We start from the raw sequence: 23,797 nt of genomic DNA, 5'->3' as shown, positions 1-23,797 counted from the left end.
GTCCAGTTCGCAAAAACTACAATTTCAGGTGAGTGTGTTTGAGAACACGAGATGGCTAGCGGCAAGCGCCGGCGTGGTGCTGAGTTAGTGGCTGAGGTGACGACGCAAGAAGAGGCGCAGGCTTGTGGTTCATTTCTGACCAAGCCGGTGTGTTAAATGCGTTGGAAAGGGCCGTTGGGTAACCAGATGGGGGTCTTGGTAACCCGTTGTGTTGGGTGGTGAATAGCGTGGACAGTCGGATAGATAACAACGACCTTTTCTGCAGACCCGTGGACCGCTATGAGATTAAACTGTGGACACCACGGGGACATGGTACATGGAAAGATCTTGCAAGTCTACCGCAAAATCGCTCAACAGGCATTTTCCACTAGCCAGCAGGCAGCTATCCACTTCTCCCTTTTCTCATACCACAAACAGCATCATCATTACCTAGCTCTCATAATTCCATCCCCACTGCCCCATCTTCTCATCCCCCAATATACAGGACCTAACTATATTCCTTCTATCGAAACCTATCGAAACAACAGCAAGCCCCCAAACCTAGTGCCGTGACACACATTACCGCGTATAGTATATCCACCGTAGAAGGAGCGAATTCGGCGGTATTTCTCCAGGGTGATCAGCGCGAGGTTTCGTGCCAGATGTGGCTGTTTCCAAGCGAGGGCGGGTGAGGGTTAGGCTGTGTGACGTGGTTTCTGCCGGTGGCTTGGGGTATTGAGTGGTCATGAGGTTGTAAGGGGGGATGTTGGTCATATGCTAACCCGCCTACCTGCCTCTGGTTTCGAGGATCACGTAGGGTTGAATGGATGGGTGTGGAGATGTTGGCAAGCTAATAGTAGTAACGACAACAATTTGCATACCTAGGTAGAAGTACATGCGACAATGTCAGGTTTCCTTACCTTCCTCTCCGCCATGCACCGAGTCCGCTTTCAACCCCTCCTCAACGACAACGGCACCGACGTCTTCTTCTTCTTCCCCCCCTTCTCGCACACCACCACCACCCTCTCCAGCGTCTTCTTTCTTGACCTCATTATCCTCTCCCTGCACACCCTCATCCAACTCCACTTCCTCCTCCTCCATAACCCTCTCCAACCACCTCTCAACCTTGCACCTTCATTTCTCCTTATCCTCTCCATATCCTGTAATACCGCCTAGCAAGCCACCCACACCCTTTCCCACACCACCCAGCGTACTGCCCACACCGCCAATCACATCACCCTTCCCGAGCTTAGTAACGCCGTCGCCAACGCCGCTGGTGATGCCGCCAACAGCGTTGTTCGCCCCTTTGCCTACATTGCCGACGACGCCGCCGACAGGGCCACCGACAGTGTTACCCAGGCCTGCGAGACCGTCGCCGACGGTGTTGCCGACGCCTTTGCCTACGCCTGTTACTGTGTTGCCTGTGAGATTGTTAGTAGGGCGTTCAGACATATACGACAAGCTCACATCGACGTAAAGGTGTTGGAGTGTGAGATGGGAAAAGGGGAACATACCAACACCACTGCTCGCTCCAGCAACAGTCCCCTTCGCATCACCCCGTCCAATCGCCCCTGTCGTCTTACTAACTGTGCCCTGCAGTCCCTTCGTCGCAGACCCAACAGTGTAATACGCGTTATCCACCGCGCCCGTCGCCGTCTTACCAACATTATCAGTTACATGCTTGACCGGCTTTCCTACTCCTCCTGGAAGCTTATCGAGCCCTTTGCCCGCGTACCCCGTCACGCCATTGACCGTGCTGTTAAGCCCCGTAGTAGCAGAATCGGTAACGGTGTTAAGACCCCCCGTCGTCGTCCCAACAGTTTTGTTCAGAGTGCCCGTAGCGGTGTTCACGCTTTTGCCTACGATGCCCGGCTGTTTCTTCGCGGTAGCGATAGTTGACTGAGGAGTGGGTTGGCCTGGTGCGGGATGAGCTAGTATTACGGAGAGGGGGGTTGGGTAGGTACCGTCGATGTTTACTTTGGTGGGCGCTGTGCCGTCGGGGTTTACCTTGGTGGTTGTACGCTTGACGGGTGTAGCTTTCGCTGCCGGAGTGGTCTTTGCTACGGGAGAAGATGCTGCGGCGGTGGTCTTCTTCACGGGCGCCTTGCTGACTGCGCTGGCGGGCTGTGATTGTGCGGCACCTGTTGTGGGGTTCTTGCGTATGGGCAGGGGCTTCGTGGTGCCGAGGGGGGTACGTTGGCGGGCGGGCTTGGATGCTTCACTGACTGGTGTTTTGCCTGCGGTGACGGGCGTCTTCTTTACAGGCGTGGTGGTAGAGGCGGGCTTCGTCGCTGATGCAGCGGTTACCGGCTTCTTTACTGGCGTTGAGGTTGCAGCTGGAGTCGCTTTCACAGGCGTGCTCTTTGCTGGTGTTGAAGCCGATGCGCCCGCTGCGTTGAGCTTCCTCGGTACTCTCTTCGCTGGTGCAGCAGCTGATCCTGCGGTATCCGTCGCCGTCGCAACGGGCTTCTTCACAGGGGTAGCTTTAGCAGTCGATGTTGCCGTCTTCGCTGGTGTCGTAGAGGCTGGTTTCGTTGCAGTCGATCCAGCGACTTTGGAGATGTTTCCAATACTTGCTGAGCGCGCATTAGCTTACATCCTTTACATCATCTACCAACGTACATTGCAGTGCAGCATTCTGCTGCTTGAGCTGGTCTACGGCCGACATATCGAAATAACAACTTGAGCTTCAGGAAATTGGTGCTGGAACGTCAGGTATCTTAATGACAGCAGAAAGTGTGGACAAAGTCTGGTAGTCTATGTCCTGTACCAAGAAATCGCGTTCCAGACATCTTGAACGCGCTCCGTCATACGTCATGCACGCTTCTCATCCCTGCTGTTGTGGAGGTACGAAACGGCCCAGGCTGTGGAGATCCTGTTTTTCGGACACGGGACGATCGCCGTTGCATGGATTGGACCCTGACTTTGTTAGGTCCATCGCATCACCAAACTGGCATCTGTCAAATCTGACATCTTTCAAACAGGGCGCAAAGTTAGTGAGAGATGACGGAAGGTCGTGAGTAGTCTTGAAACGGTCGATGGCTAGCTGGTGTGGTGAACTGTGCCCAACCACGTCGACCACCAAGGTCATGAATCAACACCACGAAAGCAAAAGCCACAACAAAAGCACAGTCAAGACAGGTTATTTGAAAATTTCATCATTCATGAAAACTACCCAGAGGCAAGTCTACGTAAGATACATTTCGGGATATCCATTACTCGTGATGCATAAAGTACCACCACTCTAAGACGCCATCGAAGATTAAGCTTCGTCCATCATGCAAGTGAGGTGTATGTAGAAAGTGAAAGAAAGCCATGACACATGAAAGGGATATCAGAGCGCCGACCAAACTTTTCGAAACCAGTCAAGATGGGCGATGCGCTTAGTCAACCTCCTCCATGGCGCTCTCGCCAGCCGCTGCGGGTGCCTCGGCGGCTTCGGTCTTCTCTTGCTCGGTCTCGACCTCCTCGTCGACGTTCAGGCCGAGAGAGACGAGCTTGTGGATGCGCTCAGCGTACTGGACGGGCTCGTCAATGGTGAAGCCAGAGACAAGGAGCGAGGTCTCGAAGAGAAGCAGGGTGATGGACTTGACGGTGCGGTCATCCTCACCATCAGCCTCGACCTTGCGCTTCAGCTCCTTGATGATAGCGGACTTGGGCGAGATCTCGAAAGTCTTCTTGGAAGACATGTACGAGCTCATGGAGGTGTCACGGAGAGCCTGGGCCTTCATGATACGCTCCATGTTCGCTGACCAACCGAACTGGCCGGTACGGATAGCGCAAGGTGAGCCGACAAGCTTGTGGGAGACGACGACCTTCTCGACCTTGTCACCGAGGACAGTCTTGAGGCTCTTGGCGAGACCCTCGAACTCCTTCTCCTCTGCCTCACGCTCCTTCTTCTCCTCCTCGGACTCCTCAAGCTCGAAGTCCTTGGTGATATCGACAAGCTTCTTGCCGTCGAACTCCTTGAGCTGAGTCATGGCGTACTCGTCAATGGGGTCAACAAGGAAGAGAACCTCGAAACCCTTGTCCTTGAGGGTGTCAAGGAAGGGCGACTTCTGGACAGCCTTGAGCGACTCGCCAGTGATGTAGTACATCTGCTTCTGGTGCTCGGGCATGCGGGTGACGTAGTCGGTAAGCGAGGTCTGCTCCTCACCGGACTTGGTGGAGTTGAAGCGGAGCAGCTTGGCGAGGGAAGCGCGGTTCTGCGAGTCCTCGTGGATACCGAGCTTGATGTTCTTGCCGAAGGCAGAGTAGAACTTGTCGAACTGCTCACGGTCCTCGGCGATCTCGTTGAAGAGCTCGAGGGTCTTCTTGACGATGTTCTTGCGGATGACCTTCATGATCTTGTTCTGCTGGAGGGTCTCACGGGACAGGTTGAGGGGAAGGTCCTCGGAGTCGACGACACCCTTGACGAAGCTGAGCCACTCGGGGATCAGGTCGGTGGCGTCGTCAGTGATGAAAACACGGCGGACGTAGAGCTTGATGTTGTTCTTGGTCTTCTTGGTCTCGAACAGGTCGAAGGGAGCGCGCTTGGGAACGAAGAGGATGGCGCGGAACTCGAGCTGACCCTCGACGGAGAAGTGCTTGACGGCAAGGTGGTCCTCCCAGTCATTGGAGAGGGACTTGTAGAAGGATGCGTACTCCTCGGTGGTAATGTCTTGAGGGTTGCGAGTCCAGATGGGCTTCTGCTTGTTGAGCTCCTCCTCCTCGATCTTGGACTCCTTGACCTTCTTGGTCTTCTTCTCCTTCTTCTTCTCCTCCTCCTCATCGTCGACCTCCTCGACCTTGGGCTTGTTGTCGTCGCCCTCGGTGGTCTCCTCGGCGGCGTCCTCATCCTCGACCTCCTTCTCAGTCTCCTTCAGGACGTGAAGGTAGATGGGGTATGAGATGAACTCGGAGTGCTTCTTGACGACCTCCTTGATCTTGGACTCGTTGAGGTAGTCCATCTGCTCATCCTTGAGGTGGAGGATGATCTTGGTGCCGCGGCCGATCTGCTCGCCCTCGGTGTCCTCGGTGATCTTGAAGGTGCCACCAGCGCTGGACTCCCAGACGTACTGCTCGTCATCGTTGTTCTTGGAGATGACGGTGACGCGGTCGGCGACGAGGTATGCGGAGTAGAAACCGACACCGAATTGACCAATCATGGAGATGTCGGCACCGGCTGACAGCGCCTCCATGAACTGCTTTGTGCCTGAGCGGGCGATCGTACCCAGGTTGTTGATGAGATCGGCCTTGGTCATACCAATACCGCTATCTTGGATGGTGAGGGTCTTAGCCTCCTTGTTGGGGATGATGTCGATGCGGAGATCCTTGCCGCTGTCGAGCTTGCTTGGGTCTGAGAGGGCTTCATATCGGATCTTGTCGAGGGCGTCGGAGGCGTTGGAGATGAGTTCTCGCAGGAAGATCTCCTTGTTTGAGTAGACGGTGTTGATGATGAGGCCGAGCAGCTGAGAGATCTCAGCCTGGAACTCGAAGGTCTCCCCAGACATGGTGGCGGTTGTGTGGGTGTTGAGCTGTGAGGGGAAGAGTCAGCCAGGGCTCAATGGTGGGCTAGGCTGTCGTGACAGGCGAATGTGGGGAAGACGTACAGTTAGGCGGGGTAGTTCGGTTGCTGAGCTCTTCTAATGCGTGTGGGTAAGAGCAAGCAGAGAGACGTCGATGTCTGTGTAGTGCAAGTGGGAGAGAGCAATTCGATGAAGAAAAAGTAGTGGGAGGAGTCGAGTTTGGGGCTGATATAGTCTGTGGTGGAGCTCGAGAATCTTCTAGACAGAGCGGCAGAAACGCAGAGAAGGCCGCGGCTAAGCCAATCACGGTGGGGCGCGCCTTCCAATTGCGCCTCACCGCCAAACGCGCCTTCCCCAGCAACGCCTAGTAGCGAGGGGCAGAACAATCGCGACTCTGTCGATGCACTCACTCATTGCTTGTCCCGCCGACGACACGCGCATGATTCACTTCTAGAAAGCTCGTTTCTATTATTTCCGCCGTCTGTATGGAGAGCACGAACTTCCCCGACGACCGTCGCAGCTTCCCCTCTCGAGCGCGCGCGGAAGCTCTGAGCATCAGCCTCAGCCTCGCGCAGCCTTGTCCAGCCTTGCGCATTGCTAAACTCGCATAGCTGCCTACATACTCCGCTCCGCCGCAGCAATCGCTACTGCTGCCTACTCGCAGTGCAGCAAACCACAGCTTGGTCCACAAAACATCACCGGTGCCTTCGCCCGGCTTCCCAGCAAGCTCCGCACGCCCACCTTCACCACCCGATACTGCCGCCTTTCACCACTCTCGAGTCGTAACGTTGGATGCGAGGTGTCGGCTGGACGAAGATGTGATGTAGGAATAATCAGGAGCGCCAAACATGGCTGGACTATAACTTCAAGAGTGATATGATGTGAAAGTACGTGTGAAGTCCTTTTGTCACAAGGTATCCCAAGATCCTCAAGTGTATTGGAACATAGGGCTAGAAGAGCTCCCTCTCGAATCACGAACATATGCCACCCTTTTAGAAAGGCTCCGTCTGCCAAAAATCCAAATTCGTAGGCCCAACCTGACCCAAAAACGTCTCGTCAAACCCAAACCCATAAGAACCAATCAAATCATACATGTTATACTCGTTCGACGCCCCCACTTCCACACCCTCATCATTGCGCGCAGTAGCAGCTTTCACAGGATCGAACACATGCGTAGTAGCAGGCGAAGTCGCCGGAAAGCCGCCTTGAGTCACAGAACCCGACGGCGTACCCGCGACATCCAGCCGTTTCAACAAATCATTTATGCCCTGCACGATATGCGTAGTGATGTGTTTCTCGTTCAGATTCTCCGCCACTTTCGCTAGGAAAGAAGAGGAGCGCCGCGACAGAGATAGTACTTGGTTAATGTTGAAGTTGAGACCTAGGCCAACGGGTTCGGTTGCCCATTCTGGTGATTGCACTTGTGCCATGCCGCCCCAGGTCTTTGCCATCTTCAGTAGGAAGGTAGCGCAGAACGCGACCATGGTGTGCGTGAAGATGGGTACTGCTGTCATGGCTTTGCGCAGATCGGGCTCCTCGAAGATTAGAGTGAGGGTGCTGGTTGCGGCGGTGATGGCGATGTTGGCTGCTTCGCGGCGGTCGTAGGAAAGTGATTCCGATGTGGCGGCGCTAGGGGGAGGTAGCGCACGCAGGGCGAGTGAATTGAGCTGGAATCTGGCGAAGTGGTAGTACAACACTACGCCTTTCGATGGGTAGGATCCGATGGATGGACTGTCGGCGGATCGGGCTTGCCATGCGAGTCGCCATTGTTCGATGGCGAAGTTGAAGAGGCGGAGTTGTTGGAAGTCGGGTTCCGTCAGTGGTTGCTCTGGATCGCTGCCGTAGGCGATGTATGCTTCTGTCAGGATCTTGAACAGAGTGACTTGCGCTCCCAGTCTGATATCTCCCGGTGTCGTTTTCGGACTGTCGAGGAAGTGTTCGATGTTCTTGATGGCAATGTCTTCATGGACGATAGATGGTCGCCCATATGCGATGCTGAACTGCTTGTCGCAGACATATAACGCGTACCATAGACGCACGTTGTCTCGCTGATCTTCATGCCCTCGCATCAGCTTCTGGTATGACATATGCAGATTCATTTCCACAGCGTTCCTCACAGCGAGGCCGGCCAACTTCCAGCTTAGATTCGAGAGATAGAAGGCGGCAAGAGCTAGCGCACGTATATCATCCAGGTTCTGAGGCCGAGCGAGAAAGGCACTGTAGACTAATGATACGAAGATGTTGTAGCATTTCTGCAACGCTTCGTCTCGACCAGGCGTATGTAGTGCTGAGATGGTGAGCACAGCCGCGGTGAGAAGAGTGGACTGGCGGCGCACTGCTTCCAAGGAATCATATGGGAAGAGTACACCAGCCCAGAGATAGAGACGGATGTCTTGCATATACCGTCTGAACAGGTCCTCAGCTTCCGGTAAAGACACAATGCCTTGCGCTATAAAGTCCTCTTCCACAGAGTTGGAGCTAGGCTTCCATCGCACGCTGCTCCGAAGGTTCCGGATCCGGGTGAGGTCGTATAAACTCTTCATGGGCGCTGTCACTAAGCCAGACTCTTCTCCGGACTCGGGCTCAACAGAGGTATCTCTCGTCATATCCATGGGCGGCGGAACAACGAACGTGGCATGTCCGCTCTCGGACATGACGTTTGTCGGGCTGATGGTCATGGTGCGTCCTGCTGAATGCGGCGGCGTATCTTGACTAACTGGACTATCCAAGCCGGGGAGTTTGTTGTGCTGCAGGAGACGCTGCACCGCAGACCGCAGCTGCGACAACTCGGCTGTCGCATTTGATTTCCAGCTGAAGTACTTAGTGACGATGAAATGAAGTGTGTGCTACATGAACCTACGCAGCATCTTCATCCAAAAGCCGTTGGTTCAAATTATAAGGAACACATTCCGCTCCGCTGCGCAGACACTTTGCGCATTTTGCTTCATTGTCGACAGGCTCACATTTGATTTTGTGTCTTTTACACTCGGCACCTAAAGCAACGCATTGTAAGAAAAAGCATAGAAGTAGCGATGAAGTGGGGCGCGTCCATGACTTACAAGCTCTAATTCTCGGCGTTCGTGGTGCAGGTCGGCGCCCATCCTCATGGTCCGCATCCTCACTCGGACGCTTCAGTGGAGACATATCAAAGGGGCCATAGCCATCGGAGCTGCAAGGGATGGAAATAGTCGAAGATCTTCTTGCGATTTGGCTTGCAGGCTTAGAACACCGTCTCGTGCTCGTGACGTGCTGAGATTATTGGGAGGCTAGCCAGCCATCCTGAGCGGGATCTGGCGCTTTGCCGGATGCGGCAGCGGGGTGGGGTTGTCAGCTCGAGTCGAGCCGTGTATGAGGTGCGCATGTTCCCCACCGGCTTGCCTTCTTCCTATCATCCTCCTTTTCTCCCAGGTATAAAAGCCGATGGATAAATCCGGAAAATTTTCGGACTGCGGGGATTACGGTATCTAGCATCTGTGACGAGGCGCACGGTCATAGAAAGCGATATGCACGTAGAGGTCTTAAGAACTACCTCACGGGATGACTCAGCTTCACCCTGATAACACACGCATGTTATATGTATTTTGTTCTTTCCATTGCCTATCTACGACAATCTCATTGTTGAAGTTCGAAGAAGCTGACCCGATATTTCATCAACGATCAAAACTACCTTTACTCATCCCAGTACTTCTGGCAACAGTATCTATCTTCTCCGACCAAAGAGGGTTTCCACGTCCATATCTCTTTGGAGTGGTGCATGCCATAAAGATAACAAAGGGTCACTGTCCCTCAATTTAGTCACTGACCAAATGTAGCTGACATTGACGGTATTACCATGCTCGTTGACAGAATCCTAACCCATGTCACCGCCACCAGAATCATCTTGGTCATCGTCGAAGAAGCCAACCATATGAGCGATAGTGTCAAGGTAATGTTGTGGTCCTTCTGCTTGGAGCTCAATGCGTACATTCCTGTAAACCATAAAACCGTTGTGGCCGGGTTGATAACGCTGGTGATGATCAGAATTGGCTTCGTCGGCTCCAGTTCTTACCATTTCCCCAAAAATGTCGTCAGAAACATGTGGATTGGCAGTGAAAGGGGCCTGCACATCCTCCATCGCTCGATGCGGTATGGCTGTACGGTTCAGAGCTGCTATCATTATATTCTCGGTGATATTCCTAGCCATGTCTAGTTCTTCGCGCGTGATATAGCCTGCGGCCAGCCCTCCCGCAAGCAGGCGACCATCCAAGTAGTATTCGATCGTAACTCTGTTACCAGAATCGGGTCCACACCTCTGCACAGTCTCGATTGCACGATCAAGCAGATTGTCCACCAATGGACCGATTGAATTGACCTGATTCGGAGTAAGCATCGAGTTGAATGCCTCGTCTCGTGCGCGGGTAATGAAATCTATATCGTCAGCTGAAAGAGATCCTAGGTAATCATCCGTTCCATCTAAGTGAACGGTACCGTGTGCATGTGGGTCATGACCTGGGAATGTAGTATACGTAGGATGATTGACAGGCTCCTGGGGTACTCGTACGTCACCGTAGCAAAATGTACGATCGACAGGGCAAGTGTTGAGATGGGGACTCGCAGACTTCCACCACGATTCGATGCGAATTCGGTGAAAGAAGTGTTTATCGCCACAGACCTTCGTAACGACTGCTTCTAAGTTAGCCTGACAATCTGTATCGGATGTGTATTCATCTGCTGGATCGTAGACAGGAGGCGCGTCCTCTGATAACTCCTGGCAAATAGCACACTTCTCGCCAGAGGGTGAATAGCGAGCTTCGAGAGCGGTGGAAAGCGTGAGAGTATGCGGATCGACCGCCATGTCTGTGCGTTAGAACTGTGTGACAGGCTGCGCTGATCAAGAGAAGAAATATGATCCCGTTCCCATGCGACCGGGAAGGTCGTGTTGTGAACGAAGTACCGAGTTACGATCTGCCACGTAGTATTCATTCATCGCTTCTTGTTATCTTACAGAGCTTAGCCGGTGCTTAGTGGAGGTCGTCGTGTTCGATCATCGAGCAATGTGGATTGGGCGAATGTGGAAGTGGTATGAATGTGACGCATTATCACTATAATTAATTCGATAGGTCAACTGAATGATGTATGTGTGTAGATTACGCAGATATAAGAAGGTATATACTCCTTCTCTGACGGACCACAGTGTAGGAAGAGAAGCTATGATGCAATACGAGGTTGAAGGGCGCGCCGGTCGCTCACTTCCCACCTCATACAAGGGAAAAACCAAAGATATGCACTGCCGTCTACATTAGCATAAAAGCTAGAGTTAACCAAGTTCCAAGGTGATGTAGATTTTAATAAGGTGTGTGTTCAATGTTTTCCTGGTATGAGGTGGTTCTGTGGGCGAAAGAAGAGAGAGCTGTTTGCTCAAGATCTGTGAGAAATGTCAGTTGAGAGGAAGGTCATGTACAGCTGGCGCAACGCACTAGAATCGCAACAGCCTTAGAAGCTAACACACTAACGTTCTTCGTCATCACGCCTCCCTTCTTTGGCAGCCGTCACCAGCCCTCCTTCATCGAACGCAGTCCGGATGCAATTCGTGCGCACACTCCTGACTGCCCAGTTCAGGTACCATTTTCGCCTCCCATAACTCGCTGTCGCCGTGCCTAGCGGGGAGCTCGTGGAAAGCCACTCCTACCAATTGCGGAGTTGAGTGCAGCGCGTCGTGCGCTGCCTTGTCGTCTACCAGCGCCGTATCTGGCCTCCGTGTCTGCCTGGATTTCAGGACCAGACACCATATGCATAAGACGCAGATCGATATTGCTGCTACGCACCCAACAACAATCCCAGCTATCGCACCACCCGAGAGGCCTGGCTCCTTGGCCGCCCCGGTATCACTATCTTTACCTGATATTGTCACAATCTCAGGCTTCAGATCGTCCCATTTTGCTGCGCTGACATTGAATGTGCCAGCCTCGAAGTCAACGCCGATATATGCTTCTTGTAGAAACGCCCTGCCGATCGCGTACTGGCTTTCGTTATCAGCTCTTCGAATCGGGAAATAATTCGTCGCATTCGCAAAGATTGGATACCCTGCCTGCAAGTCGAAGGCTGCGTATGGAAGTTGAACCATAGTAGTATTGCCGCCCGTCACCGCATTGGTACCGATGGTGAACGTCAAGGTAGGATTGAGTTCCCGAAGTCGATCCCGGGCCGAATCCGTGAGAACGTACCTCCCAGACCTCTCATGATACTCTAGCCCGAATGCAGATTCGAAGCGGTCGCAAACAGATTTGGGGAGCCATATCTCAGGAACAGACGAATCGATCGGGGCTAATATCCGCTCGTTATCAACCATCGACAGCGTTCCATTCAGTGAGTCGATCACTATGATATCCTGGAGTCCCACAGTAAGCGCCCTGGACACGTCGGAATTAATGTCGACCGTCAAAGGCTCTGACGAACGCGAAAGGTCGTATCCTCCAAGAACGAGACTGGCGGGTACTCTTGTTTTGCGATATGAGGCACCAGCTTGATATCCATACACTAGACTAGGTATGTGACCATCATCTTTGAGAGCTGAGATCAAAGATGGTGAGCTGATTGTCTCTGAGAAGTTGAGTGGCAATAGCGATATTCCCATCTGACCGATCCAGAAACCGGGCGAGGCATAGGCGGTGATCGCCTGACCCTCCATTGTGAAGTTGTCCATTTCAACACTATCGAATCCCTGGAGCCCGTTTCCATTGATCTCATGGACTCTTCCCATTCCGAGTTCATAGAGACCGATGGTTTTCCAGGTCGACGACATATTCGCTTGAAACCCAGGGCTCGGACGTTGTTGGAAAGGCATCGCACCGCGAGAGCTGCCACACGACGCCGACCCATTTTGCAGCCTCACACACTCATCAGCGATAGGAAGCCAGATGTTTGCAGCTTGTGTTGCAGGCAACACGTTGAATGTTTGTGGTGGCGTTCCCACCTGAACGAGGAAGCTACGATTGTCAGCACAAGTATGGGCACAGTTTCCTAATGTGTAAGAGGCATACGTTGACCAGCTGCCGTCATTACCAAACCAGCCCCCCGATGCTGCAAGTGAGAGCGCTCCTGCCATATTGCGGGAACCTCCAGGCTGGGATGAACAACGCTATCTCGCGAATGTTGGAGACTGAGGGCAAGGTAGGAAGACAGTACCCCACATGCATGAATGAACCTGTACTTGAATGTAATCAACTTTCAAGTTGCTGACTGCGTCCTTTCCGACGACCAAAAATACAACACCATCGTTGATAGGTCATGCGTCCTGCAGAAGCAATCAAGGTTTATTGTGTGTTTCCAGATTGAGACAATGCAGCGGACTTCGACCAATCACAGGCTGTATGACCATTGGGGGCCAAACCAGGGCCTGAGGAACGTCCAATATCAGATCCATCGTTAAGACCGCAGCATGGAAAGCATCGCATCTAGCCTGCTTTCTCCCACCACTTACCCCCATCTTGCTTAGGAAACAATATAACCATCGACACCGATGAACACAGTCACTACGACCTTGCGTCTTCCACTGTCTGATTTCCCATAGCCAACATGTACTCACAATACCGGTTGAGAGTGTTCACGTTTGTCGCTCTATTCTTTTCAGGTATTTTCCCGGTCCACAAGTTACCCTGTAGGTTCAGTTGGACTTATAGATTATAGATCCTGGAGTTGCAGCGAATGTTGCTTCCTCCCCCACGACAACTTCAAAATGTACCGCACTGATCACCAGTCTCAGCTATGTGACTACTATCTCTACCGTACTAAGCGAGCCATCGACACAAACATCTATAGTGACATTAGGATTTATTGAATATGTCTACATAACTCCGTTCAGCAACGGTACAACATTAACCAGATACGAGCACGTGGGACAAACAGCTGGTGTGGGTTTTGATAAAAGGGCGGAAACGACTACTGCGGCATCCTTCACGTGAGTTTTTTCCTAGCTACACTAGCAATATACTAACAGAGCACAGGACACCCCGTTTTTTCAACAGCTCCATTGCCAGTATGCCAGCTCCAACCAAAACGCAGACAGTCTGCCCGACTGGAATAGAAACGGTGACTTACACTGAGGTCACAACAATGACGCTGCCGGGATCTGATGTTGTCATTACGCTCACCGCAACCGCAATCACTGCTTCAACACTATTCGACTACGATTATCTCATTCCAGCTACTTTTCAGCCGACCCTGGCAGAGCCCACGTAAGCAGTAAATTGATATTGTTGATGTCTATAGCTAATCAGAGAGAAGAACGTCTAGCAAGGCTTTGCCAAGTACCCAGACCGGATCCACCAAACTCAAACCTTCGGATAACGTTCCTACTGCATCGAATGATCAGCCGAGCAGACCGGAAATTTCATCGGTAAAATTCACTGCTCCTGCAATACCTCAGGGTACGCCTCCAGGTAATCCGATAGCGACGTCTGGTGGTCTGGTACGACCAATGCCAGGAGAACCTGTGCAACCATCAGGTGGAATACCTGCATTGCCCATTAATCCTCCGGTTACCACGATGGTCCCCAGTCCTGGCGAAATGCAGACCATGTCTCTACCAGGCCTTGGCGCTATTGTAGTTCGGCCGTCTCACTCGGGTATCATGATAAGCGGTGCTGCAAGCATGATCATTCCTGGACAGCATACGACCATCAACGACATTGCAATCTCGTTCGATAACTCCGCCTCGTTCGTTGTCATAGATGGTACTGTGACGTTCGGGCTTCCTCCACCGACTCCGGCAGCTCGACCAGCACCTGTGGTAATCGGTGGGACGACCGTCAACATTGGTGAGGTTGCTACACGACTCCACCCAGGCGAAGTGACCACTATAAACAACATACCAATTTCCAGAGACATTTCAGGCTCTTTTGTAGTCGTTGGCGGCACCCAGACGATTTCGTTACAGGAAACTACCCAACTACCAGGTCCATCTGTAGTGACCGTAGACGGGACGAGTGTCAATGTTAGCGAGCTTGCTTCGGAACTTGAGCCAGGCGAGGTGACCATCGTCGGCACCATGACCATCTCACGCGACTCGTCCGCTTTGATTGCAGGCACCACAACCATAGCGATCAATGCAGCAGCAAGCAGCGTGGTGCTTGGGGGTGCAACGATATCTGCTGGTGCTCTTCCATCTGGGTTCTCTTTCATTCCTGCAACTGATGGGGGAGGCTTATTACTGCCGAACGGTCAAACCTTGATGCCTGGTGCCATGACAACGATTGGTGGGATCGAGGTTTCACTCACCCCTGGAGAAACACCTATCGTTGTGGTCGAGGGTTCGATGTCCATCACCGCATCTGTTACCGTGGATGGCAACAATGGCAACTCTATCAACAGCGGTAGCGGCGGATTTGGGCAGCCGACGAGTACCACCACAGGCATACTAGCGGATTTCACTGGTGGTGCGATTGCGAGTGTTCATGATGTTTGGTATGCGCTGTGCACATTAGCTATGACAAGCTTGTTTTTCGGTCTGGTGCAATGTTTGTTTTGATGTTAGACCTTAGTTCCTGGTATACATATGAGCTTGAAATCTGGAATTCGCAAGATGCTCCTGATAAATATCCAATCATGGCATGGGTTCCGCAGTTGGGTGATGCTTACGTGCCCAAGGAGGCTGTTGATGATAATGACGTAATTACGGGGTCCAACTTCCCGTGTTCAGCTCGCAAGGTTTACCCAATTGGTCCTGCCTCAGCCTCTCGCGAACGCATACGCATCCTTCGCACGCGCAAGGCTTACCACTAATATGACTTTATCATCGTTGAGGACTGGTATATGCGAATGCACTCATGCGATGTCTGGGTCTATTCAGCCACCAGGGCGTAAATCGCTCTTCGACAATGGAGTACTTACTGATGCTGCACCTGCCTGGGACGACCCAAACTGTGCAATCTGCTTTCCTTCGTTGACACCATGACCACGCAACCTTACCCAGAGGATGAAACCTCTATATCGAGTACCGATGCGCAGCATGCAATGCTTCAACAAGCACAAGCTGCTGCTTCTGCCGTTCAGACAGAAACCGCAGGATCAACGAGACAAGAGGCCCCCTCACAAACGACTGACCTCATCACTTCCGATGCGACAGACGAAGAAGTTCCACCTCCTCCATATGGCGACATCTATGGCGAGATTCGGAACGAGAAAGATGGCCTAGGCACCAGCGCAAGCGTCACCGAAGACGGCCGTGTTAACATCCGCATCAACCAGCTCAACCGTCGGTTATCTCAAGTCTTTACTCCAGCTTTGCGTGAGCACATTCAAAGTGTTCAAGATGACAGCCCGACTCCCCCTGCATATATTCCACCTTCATTAGGAGGTAAAGAAGGAGTTCCTCCACCTCCATCCTTGAATGTGGTTATCCAGGTGGTCGGCTCGCGCGGGGACGTACAACCCTTTGTCGCCCTCGGTAAAGTCTTGAAAGAGACCTATGGACATCGCGTACGCCTGGCGACTCATCCTACTTTCAAGGCCTTCGTGCAAGAGAACGGTCTAGAGTTTTTCAGCATCGGCGGTGATCCCTCTCAGCTGATGGCTTTCATGGTCAAGAATCCCGGGTTGATGCCAGGTTTTCGCAGTCTAGCGAGTGGAGATGTCGGTCGTCGAAGAAGAGATGTTGCGGAATACATACAAGGCTGCTGGCGATCGTGCTACGAAACGGGTGATGGAACTACCGACGACGACAGTTCGGATCGCTCTGCAAAGGACTCTGGTGCTTTTCCCTTCGTTGCGGATTGTATCATTGCCAACCCACCGAGCTTTGCACATATCCATTGCGCTGAGAAGTTGGGGATACCCCTTCATATCATGTTCACCATGCCATATTCTCCCACCCAGGCTTTCCCTCATCCTCTGGCGAACATCCAGTCTTCCAATGCCGACACCCAACTCACAAACTACATCAGTTACGCTATGATCGAAGCCCTTTCATGGCAAGGCTTGGGCGACATCATGAACCGCTTTCGAGCCAAATGTCTCGGCTTAGAGCCCGTGAGTATGATCTGGGCTCCAGGAATGCTTCAGCGCCTCAAAGTTCCTCATACGTACTGCTGGTCTCCAGCTCTTATTCCGAAACCAAAAGACTGGGGTTCTCATATATCTATCTCTGGTTTCTACTTTCTGAATCTGGCCTCTAACTATACCCCTACTCCTGAGCTGCAGAAGTTCCTTGACGATGGGCCACCACCGGTATACATTGGATTCGGAAGTATTGTTTTGGACGATCCGAACGCCATGACGGAAATCATCTTCGAGGCCACGACAAGGATTGCAGGCGGAAGACGTGTACTGCTTTCCAAGGGCTGGGGAGGCATGGGTGCGGAAGAACTTCGTATTCCTGAGAACGTGTTCATGTTGGGCAACGTGCCGCATGACTGGCTCTTCAAGCACGTCGAATGCGTTGTTCACCATGGTGGCGCGGGGACTACAGCGGCAGGCATTGCAGCAGGTAAATTCTTCGCCTACAGAACTCAAATGGGCCAAAAGCTAACTTGGTATCTCTATTCCAGGCCGACCAACATTGATTATTCCGTTCTTCGGAGACCAGCCTTTTTGGGGCGCAATGATCGCGCGAGCTGGTGCCGGTCCCGATCCAATTCCTTATCGACAACTCACAGCGGACAAACTAGCAGATGCCATCAACTTCTGCTTGAAGCCCGAAAGCCTCGAGCGTGCCAAAGACCTAGCAAGCAAGATCGCTACGGAAAGAGGCAGCGACACTGGCGCCCAGTCATTCCACCAGTATCTCGATCCCGACCGACTTCGTTGCACCCTTGCACCATCTCGAGTGGCCGTGTGGCGCATCAAGCGCACTCAAATTAGACTGAGCGCTTTTGCGGCCTGTACTTTGGCCAACGCCAATCTTTTAGATTTCCATGACCTCAAGCTCTTTAGGCCACAAGAGTATGAGACTGATGAAGGTCCTGTGGATCCTATCTCTGGATTCGGTATGGGGATACTTAGGACGTTGGGGAGCATGAGTATGGGGATAGCTGAGATGCCTTCAGAAACGGCGAAGGCTGTTCAAGCCCCTTTTGGACCTGGTAGACAACAGTCTGACACATCAGTACGGAACGCCGCAAAGAGAAGCGAGTCGTCGCTTGTAGGAGAGAGCTCCGCTTCATCAAGCTCACAACAACACCGCCAGTCGGGTGCAATCGCATCGAAACCTCTTGCTCGTTCTCAGACCGTTCCAAACCTCCCCACGTCGCCATCTCAAACTTACAGCTTAGCATCCAGCTCTAACAAGGACAATGACATGCTGCGCCCCACCGGGCTGCGCACAAGCAAAGGCTTCGGACGCATCGTAAAAGCCGGCGTCCAATCCCCCATGGAACTCTCCGTTGGCATAACAAAAGGCTTCCACAACGCACCCAGACTCTGGAACGACACCACCGTCCGCCCCCAAGAAAAGGTCACCGATCTCAAATCCGGCATGGTCGCCATAGGCCGCGAATTCGGTTTCGGTTGGTACGACGGCGTCACCGGCCTCTTCACCCAGCCCTGGAAGGGTGCTCAGAAAGAAGGTACCAGTGGTTTCTTCAAGGGGGTAGGAAAGGGTATTGGGGGTTTCATAGCTAAGCCGGGGGCGGCGCTGTTTGGGATACCGAGTTATATGATGAAGGGGGTGCATAAGGAGGTTCAGAAGAGGTTTGGGAATAGTGTGCAGACGTACATTGTTACGAGTAGGACGGCGCAGGGGTATCAGGAGTGGTTGCAGAGTGATGAGAAGGAGAGGGAGGATGTTATTGAGAGGTGGAGATTGATTCAGAAGTATTTGAAGAAGAAAGATGGACTTGATGAGATGATGAAGGATGTGCTGGATGCACAGCGGCGGGGAAAGGCGGATGATACTGAGGCTTATCGGGATGATGGGGCTACGGCGGGTCCAGTCCGGTCTGTGGATGAGTCTACTCAAGATCTGGGAACTGCCGCGCTCACATCACAGTATGATTCGCATGCTGCCGACACCGGTCCCGAAGCACCGCTTGAAGCGACTGATACCAACGGATCCATCCACCAAGCACATCAAAACACGCCATGCGCAGACGCTGAAGCAGGTTCCAGTGCCGAATTACTCCAGGCGATGTCGTCCAGTGAAGCCGAAGCTCAGCGACACTCAAGAGAAGCTTTGGAATACGAAGAACAGCTGAAACAAGCCATCGCGCAGAGTCTCAAAGAGCAGCGTCAGGTGAGCGAAGACGATAGATGGGAAGATCTGGATAGCGAGACGGCAGGAACATCAGAACAAATGGCAGCTGGCAGGAGTAATGGGCCAGCAGGCGCCCGACGACCCCCTTCGTATGACCCTGGTCATCTTGCAGGTACCACGCAAGGTGAATTCCAAGCGCAAGAACGGAGAGAAAAGACGATAGAAGAAAAGACAGAGGAAGAGATTGTGATGGAGTATGTCAAGAAGCAGAGTCTTCTCGAGGCGCATCATCAGAGTAAAGGTAAAGGCCGAGCTTCGACTACTGAGGGTGAGGACGAAGAGGAGTTGCAAAAGGCGCTGAACTTAAGTATGCAGGAGCACGAGTAAATCTGAACGAACGTGAATAGGCTTGTTTCCATATCACATCTCTCATAAGATATATACACGGTGTTGATACATAGCTCTTCTCTTACATTCCATTTGTGCCGTTCGTCCCTCACGCCTTCGAAGTCTCAGCTGTCATCATCCTACTCGGCGCTTTAACAACAGGCGCCTCCTCTCCCGGGCTACCACGGAAAGTCCACGTCCCATCCGCGACCTGATCATCCGTAGCACTGTCCAGCCTCTTGAGCTCTCTCCGCATGTACCCCACAATCTGGGCCAGCTTCTCAAAGTCGACATCCTCCTTTGCGCCAAGCAGATTCCTCCAAATAGCCGCCGCAAGCATAGCGTCACCCTTCATGAGCCCCTCGTCGTACGACAGCAGCACCGCCCGCCACTGCGAGAACATATCCTTGAGGTGCTTCTGGCGCAGCGAATTGGCGTTGAACTTGTGCCATATGACCAGGCGGTCCTCGGCCGCGTAAAAGGCTTGGTTGGTGAGGTGCTGGATCCATACTGGCGCGTGCGACTGGGGGAACATGCGGAAGCGGACTTGCAGCATGTACATGTGGATGAAGGTGATTTGGGCCCAATTCGAAAACGTCGGCTTTAGTCCGAGGGCTGTGCAAGATATGTTAGCGGGGGTCTGGGTATTGTTGTTTCCAGCACTTACTGTCATACCACCACCCTTCGGCCTCGCCCAGGTGCACACCGTTCTCGTCGACCGGTATCTCGCCCCGCTTTAGCAGCGCTTGGGGTATCTTGTATTCACCCGGCTTTGTGCATTCCTTGATGAGGTCTCGTGTTGCGCCATATGCGACGTACGTCTCGGTCATCAATGGTGCCTTTTCGCGCAGCTTCTGGGCGAGGCCAGTCACGCCCGACGCAACAGCTGGGTGCGGCTTCTTGATTGCTTCGGGCCTGACATCTGCTGACAGCGTTTGCGACGCATGGTAGGAGGTGGGTGAGGTGGTGGAGATTGTTCGACGTGCTTGGCGCAGAGACGCTCTATTCGTTCGCTACGAGAGTCAATATCCGCTTTGGGGAGTGGGTGGTGGCTGTGTACCTGGAGCAGCGACGTAGAGGACCTCAATAGGGCCTTGGAGCAGGCTGTGCAGGTGTAGTTGGACGACATGGCTGGCCGTGTTGGTTGGGACGGGCGTTCAAATGTTCGCTGCTAGAGGGTCAAAAAGTCGCGAGTCGCGCCCTCCATCGATGACGGCACGACCCCGGCCGCCAACACCACCAATGAGCATCACCCCAAAGCGCCTCGTCATCGCGCAAGACACCTGCAACACCACGGCAGGCCTCAAGGTCGGAGATTTGAGGGAAATCTCGCAAACATTCCTTGTCGAAGCATTGAGGCTGAGCCAGCGGTGTTGATACGCGGGTCTCTAGGCTCGTAGGGCGTCCAGGTCAATCAAACCCGGGTTTGAATACCAAGATGGAACTTCGGCTCTAACTCGTGACACCCTAGGGCTTGGTATGGCAGGTCCCGAGGAACAGGGGCGGCAGCGAAGCGACGTCGCCGTCGATACTTGACCCCGTGGGCAGCCTTATACAATGCCATTGTTCTCCATAACCACAATTATTCTCCTATCCTTATCGTATAGTCGTCCACCGTCCATCAGCTGATCATGGTATTGGCAATTGCTGCGAGCGGCAGCCGAACTAATCGCAGAGACAATCCCATCTACATCGAAGTGTCCAATCCGCCACCAACCTACACAAGCGGGGACTGCGTACAAGGCCAGCTAATCGTGGTGCCCACATTCCAGCCTAAACGCATAAGCATAAGTCTAAAAGGCTTCTCTGCCGTTGAAGATGCCCACGGAAGAAGCGTGCACCTCGAGTTCTATGGACTTTCGCAATTCCTCTATATCCACGAAAATGAATACGATGACTTTCACCTTCGCGCCAACAACACGAAAAGTCCACCCAGAGTCGAGCTGCCTTTCACCTTCACATTCGGAAATCATGCTACGATACCTCCTCCCGCTGGTAGAGTATGGCTTCATCCAGGGGACCAATGGAACCACCCCCGTTTCCAGCATTCTCCTGGATTCCCTCTACCTCCAACGCTTGATGGTCCCACGCCCACCAGTCCACGGGTCGTGTACCATTTAGAAGCGTATATGGAGTCAGATCTACCAGGCACGCCACCAGTAAGAGTCCGACAAGAAATCACCTACATGCCTCCAGCCCCTTCCTACGACCGCTCCCTCCTCCAACCGGACCTAAACTTCGGCACCAAACTACCCAAACACTGCACCGGCCAAAAGTTAATTCGAACACGCAAACTTCTCCCCAATTACGCCGAGAACTCGAGTAAGCTCGGGCGCTTCAAAGACAAACTCTACGATAAAGAACTCCTCTTTGGCATCGAGTCCTTTGCAGAAATCCCCTACGCCCAATTCAATGTCCTCGCCACTCCACCCAACGTCCTGGTCGTCGGTTCTCTCGTTCCCGTCATCGTAACAGTGCAACACATCAAACGCTCGGAATCACTGCCCTCCCCTCCCGATCTTTTCATCCGGCGACTCAAAGTGCAGTTGAACGCGAAGGTCAACGTCTTTTTACCTAACGAAGCTTTCTTCAAACATCCCAGCAGAGTAACCAACCACACCGAACGCCGTACCATCGTCCTCTGCGACCACAAGTACGAAACAGGTGACGGCGAACCCCTCTACGACGGCCTCAATCTGCTCGACGTGGCGAACATCGAACTCGCAAAGGACGTTAACATCGCGCCTAGCTTCACTAGCTACGGCCTAAATCTAGAATACGAACTCCAAATCGAAATCGCAGGCCGATGCGCAGATAGAGAATGGTCTGGTATCGCGTGTACGCAGCCCGTACAGGTGGTTACAGATTTGCAAGCCTCATCAACCGCACCTCCTAATCCATTCGAAGCGGGGCCTGGGCCGCTGGCGTACCACGAATTGGATGCTGCGCCGAGGGTGTACGAAATGGCTGTTCATACAGAGGAACCGCCGCCTTATCACGATGAGCCGCCGCCGTATAGGGTGCTCCAGAATACGGCTGTGGGGGGTCCAGTGGGTGCTGTTTAAGAGACTGAGCGTATTCTTTTTTTTTTTGCGTAGTCTGGCCTTTTGGTGGACTTGGAGCGTGGTAAGGCATGCAAGGAGGAAGTTTGTGGAAGGAGTTGTGTGACGCGGTATGGGGTTTTGCGGCTAGAGTCGCACTTCTGGGCCATGCCGACTGGGGATCGAGCTGAGTTTGGTCATGTCGAAGGTAACCTACGCTTTCGTATTCTACGTCGCAGTTTCCAACTGTTGGATTTGTCCGTTGATATACTTGATTCGATGATGAGAAGATGAGATATTTCGCCCAGATCTGGTTGAAGGATGTGAAACAAGGATAGCATGGAGAAAGTGGTGATTTCGCGAAGTTGTTGAGCTGTAAGATGGGGATTTTGGTCTAACCTATGGGTTAATTGCACCATCGTTTGTCCTGGATGCGGTATAGGACGATTGTAGAGCTCAAATATCATAGAAATCCCTTCAAAGCCGTGATCTGATTAGGCCGTGGTTACATTAAACATGCGTACTAGACGCTTTGCAGGAACTGTGCCACACGCCCCCAACACTCCTGCTCACCATCCTACTTCTCCCCCCTCGCCTTGTTCCTCTCCCTCCTCCTTTCCCTCTCCGCCTTCCTCGCCTGATTAAAACTAGGCGTGAGCCCCTCCTCGTCAATCTTCGCCTTCACCAAACTCTTCTCATCCACCTCGTCCAACAAAAAACGACCCATATGCCCACCTCTCCACTTCTGAATCATCCACAGCGACGTCGCTTCCGTATCTATAACCCCGCCCTTACCCAGCCTACCAGTCTTCTTCGCGATCTCAGTAAGGAGCTCGATGATGTCGTTGGTAGGCGGAGCGTATTCCGAGTATAGCGACGGCGATTGGAGGTTGAGGTGGTAGAGGAGGTAATCCGCGAGCATAACAGGCGCGATGATGGTATCTTTGACGGAGCCGCAGAGCGCTAGTTTCATCATGGCTTCTGCGTCAGGGACATACGGGATGAAAACACCGGGTGTGTCGAGGAGATATACACCTCCGCCCACGCCTTGAAGCTTCTTCTTCGCCGCTGCCTCCGCTGCTTCCATGTCGTCTTCACTCGGTATGATCTTCACGCCGCTGCTGCTGACTTTGCGCGTTACACCTGGTTGCGCTCCCGTGGCTGCGACTTTTCCTCGACCGATTCCTTGTGCGCGAAGGGCGTTGAGGAGCGTGGATTTACCCACGTTGGGCATGCCGACTACCATGACGCGGTGGCCGACTAGCTTCCACCTCTTCTGCGCATGTTCTCTTAGGATATCCAGGAGCTTGATCACGCTCTTCCGTCCGCTGATCTCGCCCTCGGCTTCTTTCCCGTTCCGCACGAACATGGTTGTGGTGGGACGGTGCCATTTCGCAATGACATCTTCGTTCCGGTTATCGCGCGATCCGCCGCCCAAGTCCCTCTTCGTGTAAACAATGACTCGCTCTTTTCCTTCTAGTGCATCCTCGAACAACGGGTTGCGCGAGGTGAGTGGGACACGGTAGTCGCGGCATTCGATTACTAGGTCGATGGAGGAGAGAAGCGATTTCATCTTCGCCAGGCCAGCTTTGTGGTGGCCCAGGAAGTAGGACCGAGGCAGCGACGGGATTTGCGGGAAGGCATGGCGGGGGATGAATGACATCGGTTACATTGGTGTGTTGGTGGAGGGTAAGATGTGGTGGCTGCAGATGGAATTA

General features: G+C 52.9%; 10 protein-coding genes across 10 annotated transcripts; 3 read left to right on the top strand and 7 right to left on the bottom strand.

Annotated features, from left to right (window-relative positions):
- Positions 1 to 712: 712 nt before the first annotated feature.
- On the bottom strand, positions 713 to 2,726 carry BKA58DRAFT_94963 (uncharacterized protein). The gene is made up of 4 exons (XM_046176257.1): positions 2,602 to 2,726; positions 1,944 to 2,555; positions 1,494 to 1,895; positions 713 to 1,400 (listed from the first exon to the last, which is right to left on the bottom strand). Exons 1-4 carry the CDS (start codon positions 2,645 to 2,647, stop codon positions 1,114 to 1,116), a joined length of 1,347 nt encoding a protein of 448 aa, XP_046029221.1. The 5' UTR covers positions 2,648 to 2,726; the 3' UTR covers positions 713 to 1,113.
- Positions 2,727 to 3,122: 396 nt separating this feature from the next.
- Positions 3,123 to 5,727, bottom strand: BKA58DRAFT_377126 (Hsp90 protein-domain-containing protein). The gene is made up of 2 exons (XM_046169590.1): positions 5,571 to 5,727; positions 3,123 to 5,495 (listed from the first exon to the last, which is right to left on the bottom strand). The coding sequence occupies exon 2, from the start codon at positions 5,469 to 5,471 to the stop codon at positions 3,363 to 3,365; it is 2,109 nt and encodes a 702-aa protein (XP_046029220.1). The 5' UTR covers positions 5,472 to 5,495; positions 5,571 to 5,727; the 3' UTR covers positions 3,123 to 3,362.
- A 531-nt stretch (positions 5,728 to 6,258) lies between these two features.
- BKA58DRAFT_94450 (uncharacterized protein) lies at positions 6,259 to 8,740 on the bottom strand. Its single transcript, XM_046176254.1, has 3 exons — positions 8,546 to 8,740; positions 8,347 to 8,479; positions 6,259 to 8,297 (listed from the first exon to the last, which is right to left on the bottom strand). The coding sequence occupies exons 1-3, from the start codon at positions 8,628 to 8,630 to the stop codon at positions 6,479 to 6,481; spliced, it is 2,037 nt and encodes a 678-aa protein (XP_046029219.1). The 5' UTR covers positions 8,631 to 8,740; the 3' UTR covers positions 6,259 to 6,478.
- Positions 8,741 to 8,889: 149 nt separating this feature from the next.
- On the bottom strand, positions 8,890 to 10,320 carry BKA58DRAFT_466079 (uncharacterized protein; the record flags this gene model as incomplete). Its single annotated transcript, XM_046174990.1, has 2 exons — positions 8,890 to 9,265; positions 9,342 to 10,320. The coding sequence occupies 2 exons, from the start codon at positions 10,318 to 10,320 to the stop codon at positions 9,156 to 9,158; spliced, it is 1,089 nt and encodes a 362-aa protein (XP_046029218.1). The 3' UTR covers positions 8,890 to 9,155.
- Positions 10,321 to 10,543: 223 nt separating this feature from the next.
- On the bottom strand, positions 10,544 to 12,815 carry BKA58DRAFT_377122 (aspartic peptidase domain-containing protein). The gene is made up of 3 exons (XM_046169589.1): positions 12,506 to 12,815; positions 10,943 to 12,451; positions 10,544 to 10,890 (listed from the first exon to the last, which is right to left on the bottom strand). The coding sequence occupies exons 1-2, from the start codon at positions 12,568 to 12,570 to the stop codon at positions 11,029 to 11,031; spliced, it is 1,488 nt and encodes a 495-aa protein (XP_046029217.1). The 5' UTR covers positions 12,571 to 12,815; the 3' UTR covers positions 10,544 to 10,890; positions 10,943 to 11,028.
- Positions 12,816 to 12,922: 107 nt separating this feature from the next.
- Positions 12,923 to 15,240, top strand: BKA58DRAFT_377121 (uncharacterized protein). The gene is made up of 4 exons (XM_046169588.1): positions 12,923 to 13,095; positions 13,152 to 13,422; positions 13,469 to 13,699; positions 13,749 to 15,240. The coding sequence occupies exons 1-4, from the start codon at positions 13,041 to 13,043 to the stop codon at positions 14,989 to 14,991; spliced, it is 1,800 nt and encodes a 599-aa protein (XP_046029216.1). The 5' UTR covers positions 12,923 to 13,040; the 3' UTR covers positions 14,992 to 15,240.
- A 16-nt stretch (positions 15,241 to 15,256) lies between these two features.
- Positions 15,257 to 19,066, top strand: BKA58DRAFT_332282 (putative glucosyl/glucuronosyl transferase). The gene is made up of 2 exons (XM_046168182.1): positions 15,257 to 16,947; positions 17,009 to 19,066. The coding sequence occupies exons 1-2, from the start codon at positions 15,414 to 15,416 to the stop codon at positions 19,036 to 19,038; spliced, it is 3,564 nt and encodes a 1,187-aa protein (XP_046029215.1). The 5' UTR covers positions 15,257 to 15,413; the 3' UTR covers positions 19,039 to 19,066.
- Positions 19,067 to 20,560, bottom strand: BKA58DRAFT_377117 (ubiquinol-cytochrome C chaperone-domain-containing protein). Its single transcript, XM_046169587.1, has 3 exons — positions 20,099 to 20,560; positions 19,706 to 20,051; positions 19,067 to 19,653 (listed from the first exon to the last, which is right to left on the bottom strand). Exons 1-3 carry the CDS (start codon positions 20,165 to 20,167, stop codon positions 19,148 to 19,150), a joined length of 921 nt encoding a protein of 306 aa, XP_046029214.1. The 5' UTR covers positions 20,168 to 20,560; the 3' UTR covers positions 19,067 to 19,147.
- A 21-nt stretch (positions 20,561 to 20,581) lies between these two features.
- On the top strand, positions 20,582 to 22,379 carry BKA58DRAFT_94352 (uncharacterized protein). The gene has a single exon (XM_046176253.1). It carries the CDS (start codon positions 20,670 to 20,672, stop codon positions 22,101 to 22,103), a length of 1,434 nt encoding a protein of 477 aa, XP_046029213.1. The 5' UTR covers positions 20,582 to 20,669; the 3' UTR covers positions 22,104 to 22,379.
- On the bottom strand, positions 22,380 to 23,779 carry BKA58DRAFT_94351 (mitochondrial GTPase 1). The gene has a single exon (XM_046176252.1). The coding sequence runs from the start codon at positions 23,740 to 23,742 to the stop codon at positions 22,657 to 22,659; it is 1,086 nt and encodes a 361-aa protein (XP_046029212.1). The 5' UTR covers positions 23,743 to 23,779; the 3' UTR covers positions 22,380 to 22,656.
- Between the last annotated feature and the right edge of the window lie 18 nt (positions 23,780 to 23,797).

Source organism: Alternaria rosae (genome assembly GCF_020736505.1).
Source record: "Alternaria rosae strain MPI-PUGE-AT-0040 chromosome Unknown BKA58scaffold_2, whole genome shotgun sequence".
Taxonomy (NCBI): Eukaryota; Fungi; Ascomycota; class Dothideomycetes; order Pleosporales; family Pleosporaceae; genus Alternaria; species Alternaria rosae.
Note: the sequence above shows the minus strand (reverse complement) of the source record. Positions and strands in the feature narration are given on the sequence as shown.